Raw genomic sequence first — 6,767 nt, forward strand, 5'->3', positions numbered from 1 at the left:
ATATTCTAAAAATTTTTTAATTTAAGAAACTCTTAGATATTAAAAACATAGATTCTATTACATTATTCTCTCCTTTCGTATTAATATAATTTTAAATAAAACGTTTTATAAATTATATATATATTTAAATAATATTTTTTTCAATGTATAATCATTTTTATAATAATTTAACGTTCTGTTTTTTCATATTTGATCTTAAAAAAAAATTCGTTTGCGCGTCAATGGCCTTTATTCACATTTCTAGATCCGCCAATGTAAGAAAAGTATGAAGATTATAAAAATGTTAGATGTATATAATATTAATATATATTAGACATGATTTATGGAATTTATGAAATGTGACAGCCAATTTCCGATAATATTGAGAAAAAGTTGAAGTAAGAAAAGGCACCGATTGTGTCAATCATGATTAACGGGTCTTCTCGCGGTCGATTAAGAATTAATTGAAACAATTAGAGATGTAGAATTCATATGGAATTTTCGAGTCACTTTTAAAATATCCATAAAAAGGATAATATCATCATTATAACAGATTAGTCAAATCGCTATACCGACTGTCGCTACTGTTGCTGCTGCTGTTGTTGCTGCTGCGTGGGACTGCTGATGGTCTCCATTTTCTGCTCGTTCTCCCGATTCGGCGAGTCCTGCTTCATCTTTTCCTCGTCGCCATCCTTCGCTGGTGGTCCCAATAATGTGTTCAGCAAGCCTTGCACAAAGCATACTGCATTATTAATATCGTTTTACTATAACATCTTATAGCCCTAGCAGAAAAAAAATGAAACGCTCCACAAGTTGACCTTTTATATCTAACAAAAAATAAATTAAAAACAATTTTATTAAAAATAATGTTTATTTTTATAAAAATTTTGATATTTTGTTGTCCTTTGCTTTTATTATCGTGGATTTTTTTTTCCCCCAAGAAAATGCAATAAATTGAGGGTGTTTTATATTTATGGCCAAGACTGTACGTTATAATGCAATTAATTGGTCGAATTATTAATTATTGATCGAAATTAGTTTACTTACCAATGTTCTCTCCTTTAAATGAGGTTCCTAGCAAAAAGAAATTGATTAGAATACAATCCCTTTAAAAATTCGACTTGAGTCTAAAAGAGATTCGCGTTCTAATCGGTTGGAATTAAAAACTACTCCGAAAGAACCAAACTTTCGACGACGGTCTACTATCGAGAGAACAAATAGTTTCGACTGTGTCGCAAAATTGATCTCGGGCGGACAAATTTTACTCACCGTTACCGCGATACTTATTCAGCTGCTGGTACACCTGTTTCATCCGCTCGATGTTGATGCGCGAGCTCTTGCTGTGGTTCACCATCGGCAACGAATATTCCTTGCCGATGATGCACTTGGCAGCGTGCTGTATACTGAGCGGCGCGTTCCAGGGTTCGTGAATGTACCTGGTCGGGAAGTTCTTCAACACCGGCAGATAACGTCTGCTCGTGGGAATAAAATTGATTTTATCTTGAAACAATAATCCCTTATATATCGTTCATTTGCTACAACAAGGACATAACTCAAAAATTCGATGTTTTAACTGCTTATAAAAAAATGGAAATAAAAGAAAAAAGAAAAATATACTTTAAAAATACCTACATCTTTTTATTTCTCTATAATCAATTATTATCAGCTATAATCAAAATTGCATTTCAAAATTAAAATTATAAAATCTTAATAATTCAAATCATTCAAACTTAGTTCGAATAACTCCGCTTTTTACTTGTATAGTAAATGAGCGACATAAACTCTACATATTCAAGGAAAGAACGATTTCGTTGAAGTATCGGAAAATTTAACTAGACAGAGAAAGTAATTTTGTTAAACTATCAAAATAATTATGTAGGACGCTCAAGCATAATAAGCAATGTGTTTGAAATGTTACAAAAAGTTTTGACAGTTTAGCAACCAGTGTCCTACATAACTATTTTGATGGTTTAATAAAATTATTTTTAGATCTGTCAATTTAGCTAAAAAACCGCGCATAATTATATGGAAAATTGGATCCCGGAAATGACTTAGTTTTCACATACATGATGTTGCTTATAATGTGTGAACAAAAAAGTCATAGATACAAGACTTAATAATGAATAATTTTTTATTGTGTATCAAAGATTGGTGTAATATAAAACTTAAAAGATATAAAACTTGTCCTCTCATAGAGCACCTTTAATACATCATAGCTTAAAAGTCATCCATTATTGAGCCTTGTGTCTACGATATCTTTTTTTTACCATATTACAAGCTACATTATATGTAAAGACCAACGACATATATACATAAACCAAACATTGGTCCGTAGTTTGAAACCGGAAGATGGCAGTTTAATCTACAATACATGCATGGAGTAAAAAGTAAGAATAAAAAATTGACCAATCACAGTCGAATGTGAGAAGAATAATCGACTGTGATCGCTCAATTTCTTACTCTTACTTTTTACTCCGTGTATTGTAGACGACGCATTATAGGGTCTGTGCATCCATTACGTTTCTTTCTATCACGAGAGAGAGGAATGCTTTGTCAGTTCTTGACAGTTGCAGGTGTGAGATAAAGTGAGATAGCACGGATGCTTAACGACCATTTAAATTGCCAATTTCCGGCTTCATCCACCATTGAAAAACATGGGAATACTTGGTCCATATAATATATACGTCATTAGTAACTAACTTATTTCACCGGGATCTAATTTTTCATACAATTAGTACTACTAATTATATGGTTTATTACAATGATTATAGGATCCACTAATTATATGGCCAATTGGATCCCAGTGGAATGTGAATTAGTTTTCTGAACGTTGTGTCAATCATCGTTTCGTCACAATAATCTTTTGCACGATTAAGCTTTAATGGAGCTAAGCTGTTTAATGTTCCATCTATCTTGCGGCTGAATTTCGTCTCGCTCAGATTAACGCCTGATACGTTACAAATTAAGATCAATCAAGATTAAAATTTCCATTAATCTGCCCATCGCGTGAGCGTTAATCACTGTACCAATACCATCGTGCACGCGATCGTTAGCGTAAATGTTATTTCGGATGGAAAAAACATTGATAAACGCGCCAGTCGAAATTTTTTCTGGAATTTATCACGCATCACATCGCGCTCTCGCGGTTTTTTTAAAACAATTTAAAAAAATACTTTTTTAATCGATTACCTGATATAGTCGCCGTTCGGATCCGCTTTCCTGCCGAATCGTACGGGACAGTAGCAGTGGAAAAATTGTTGGAAAAACGAACTACACGATAACCACATCCACATGCCGGCATTGACGGACCAATCGGCGTCTAAGAGAAGCTCGTCGAACACCTCAAAGGAAGACATTAGATCCAATGTGAAATAGTAAAATAGCTAGTAAATCAGCGAATATAATTTCGAATTTATTTAATATTAGCATCTATCTGCTCTCTAAAACTTTTAGAGTGAATTATTACTCTGAAGAGTAAAATCTTTTTCAAGACTGGCTCAATTTCCACTCTTTAGAGCGAGAGTTCACTCCAAAGAATTTAGAGAGTATCTTAACGTCGCTTAACGCTTTTTACACATAACTAAATAAACGTTTCATTAACTTTGTCTTCTACTTCAGCGAATAAAATAAGCTCTGAGTTATTTGTACAGTTATTCTCTGCAGAACGAATAGTTTATTTATTTATTTTTTAACTGGAGAGATATATTACATTAGATGCGCCGCACGTATTTCCAAGAAAAGGATCTCGCAACAAGAAATATTCTTACGAAGTCTGTATATTAATGATAAGAACAAACGAATAAGGGAAATAGAGAGAGAATAATTCAACGCGTGTCGATTGAAATGCCAGGCATGCCGTGACATTTTACCTTCATTCCTTCCTCCCATGAGATCCAAAGGTCGCCCCTGGTCAAGAAGCAAGCCACCGCGTGTCTGGCCAGATGATGTATCCAACCCTCTTCCCGTAACTGCGTCATGATTGCATCAATCCATGGAAATCCCGTCTGACCCTGGAACAGACGAAAAGTTTATTACCGTTATAAAAGCAAAAGTTCCTTGGTCGCGGATTGAATATTTTTAAAATGTATTAAAATAATTATAAATTCTTAAAATTAAGGGAGAAAAGTGGATCTAAGTACAAAAGAAATAAATGTCCTGCCGTTATAGGAAAAAAAGTGCAAAATAAATGAAGTTCCCAAACCCGTGGTGAAAACAAAAATCAGAGCGTAAGTCGAATGTAAAATGAGAGTAATAGAAGCGTAAACGAAGTTTCTAGGAGACAAAAATTGAAACAAGGAGACGTAACTTGTTTCGATCTTTGCCTCTTAGAAATTTCGTTTACGCTTCTGTTATTCTCCCCTTGCATTCGACTTACGATTCTCATTTTCGCCAGGGTAGTGTTGCAAGTGCGGTTATATCCATCAATCATATTATAAATTTTTCAGTCGCAAAGCTAGTCTAGTGCATTCTATTTTAGTGTAACCAGAAATTATATATTTCTCCATGCCATATTATACATGTTTTGTTAGTAAAAATTGAATTTTTCGTAATTGAAAAAAATTTTTTATCGATAGTTTCGATAGTAAAAATTATATATAAATTTTTTTGCTCTCACCAAAAAAAAATTTCAAGTGGAAATAACGATTGACTTTTACCAATGGGCTGCACAAATATTTTTCGTGTATATATATATGTATATATATATATTTATATATATTTACTCTCATAAATTCATAGAATTAAAAATATGGTAATTATTGTAATATTGTACTTTTTTTATTGTTAGATTTTTTTATTTAATCGCATTGTAATACGAGTAAAATAACGGAGCAAATTGGCCTCTGTCTGTGTGCAAAATATCACTCACGTTCGCCCACTTTGCGAGTGCCTCCACGTTCTTGTCCCACGGTATCTGCACGCAAATCGGATTGCCCTGCATTTTGTCGAAATTCGGATTCTTCGTCGCTGCACAGTAAAAGAATTCGCGCCAAAGAAGTTGTCCGTGCAACGACAACGGCGGCACCGCTTTCTTTATCTGAAACAATATTATTGAAAAAATAATAAACAGTATTATAACAGTATTAATAAGCAGGCTGAGCTAATCATTCATTTCTAAAATTATCAAAAGGCGAAGTCAATTGATAAAATGATAAAGGTAAAAGGTAGTTGTTTTAAGACAAAGGATAGGCTACAACAGATGAAAAATTTCATTGTTTATAGTACAGTAAATGCAAAAAATATTCATACATTTATAAAAAAACATTATATATTTATGTAGAAAATAAACATTAATTAACAATTTATTAACATTAAGTATATTTTGTCCTAAATAAACAAAAGAGCTTCGCGAAAATAATCGTGTTCAAATCTTACAATTAGAAATAAATTTCTCGACTGTACGAATATTTTTTGTGTCCAAATAATGCAATTTTTCATTTTTATTTAATAAGATAATGTATTTTAATTATTATACATCTTTTTATATAAAATAATTTTTAAAAATATACTCTCTAAATTTTTTGGAATGGAATTTCACTCTAAAGGGTGAAAATTGAGCCAATCATAAAAAAAAGAGTAGCTCAATTTTCAATCTTTAAAAGTGAGATTTCATTCTTTAGAATAAATCTCACTATAAAAGTTTTAGAGACTACAATATTTTATTCTTTCTTAATAAATTGCTAATTAATGTTTACTTTTTAAAAATAAAAAAATATAGAGGAGATATTTCAAAAAAAGTTCTTTTTAGATATCTACTGTATATTTTTTACACTCACTGTATATAATATTCACTAAGAAACAATGAGAACATTATACTCTCATAATCACGAACTTGTACGGAACAGCTTTCGCGACTTTTTGTAGAAATAAAAATCTCGCGGCGCAATTAACGCCTCCCCGAAGTTTCATTTAATTATTACCGCGAAATTTCCGGGCGAAAAGGAGAAGAAGAGGAGAAACTTGCGAGAAGTTTCCGCGATAAATTTTGTGCGCGATAGATACATCTCGCATCGTCATTTTCATGAACAATTCCGCTCGTGGAAAAACATCTCGTACCTTTTTGTATAGATCGGTGAGTTGATAATAAAACAACCGCGTACTGAGACAACCGAATCTTAGATAAGGTGAGAGCCCAGTCTGACTCGGTAATAAGGATTGAGGTGTCATTTTCGGTCTGCCGAAGCTCGCTACCCATGCCTTCCTCTCGAGGTGACGTTCGAGCCTAGCCAGGGCCTCGCTTTCACCACCGACCCACACCGGTGGCAGCAGACTTTCCGTATCGAAGCCTATAATCAGAAAAAACCGGGGAGTTTGTATAGAAAAAGTTATATTCCCATCGAATAATTTCTCGGTTAGCAACACGACTCGGGATTTTATTATCTGTTCCTGTACTCGATATTTTATTATCTTCATTCTCTCATTTCTGAAGATTCGTGCAGCGAAATTTCTGATTGAAAATGAACGAACCAGAAGATTCATATCAATTAGAATTCTGATTATCCCGACTAGAATTATAAAACCAGAAAATTCTAATTTATTAAGCTATACCTTCAGCAGAATTAAATTTAATAGCATGCTTATTTTTGTTTTCCTTTTAACCCCTTCAGACCTGATTTTAATGAAACTATGTTTAAACAAATTTTTTTAACTCAATTTAAAGGCATTTTAATAAATAAATAATTTATAGCAAAAAATTAATTTTTTTCAAAATTTTGACTATTTTTCCAACATACACATTATTACATATGGTATATATCTGCACTGAAAAAAAGATTGGCTGCTGCAGTAAA

The 6,767-nt window shown here is 32.7% G+C and overlaps 1 protein-coding gene across 1 annotated transcript in view; it reads right to left on the minus strand.

Annotated features, from left to right (window-relative positions):
• Window positions 1-217: 217 nt before the first annotated feature.
• The window catches only part of phr6-4 ((6-4)-photolyase), a 20,950-nt gene continuing 14,400 nt past the window's right edge, over window positions 218-6,767 (minus strand). Inside the window, exons 5-11 of the mRNA XM_018454273.1 lie at window positions 6,034-6,263; window positions 4,847-5,014; window positions 3,849-3,989; window positions 3,169-3,320; window positions 1,249-1,451; window positions 1,027-1,053; window positions 218-706 (exon numbers count right to left, since the gene is read on the minus strand). Of these exons, the coding sequence (XP_018309775.1) occupies window positions 561-706; window positions 1,027-1,053; window positions 1,249-1,451; window positions 3,169-3,320; window positions 3,849-3,989; window positions 4,847-5,014; window positions 6,034-6,263 (1,067 nt within the window). The 3' untranslated portion in view covers window positions 218-560. The remainder of the gene's footprint in view (window positions 707-1,026; window positions 1,054-1,248; window positions 1,452-3,168; window positions 3,321-3,848; window positions 3,990-4,846; window positions 5,015-6,033; window positions 6,264-6,767) is intronic.

Source organism: Mycetomoellerius zeteki, unplaced genomic scaffold, assembly GCF_001594055.1.
Source record: "Mycetomoellerius zeteki isolate Tzet28-1 unplaced genomic scaffold, Tzet1.0 scaffold430, whole genome shotgun sequence".
NCBI classification, from domain to species: Eukaryota; Metazoa; Arthropoda; class Insecta; order Hymenoptera; family Formicidae; genus Mycetomoellerius; species Mycetomoellerius zeteki.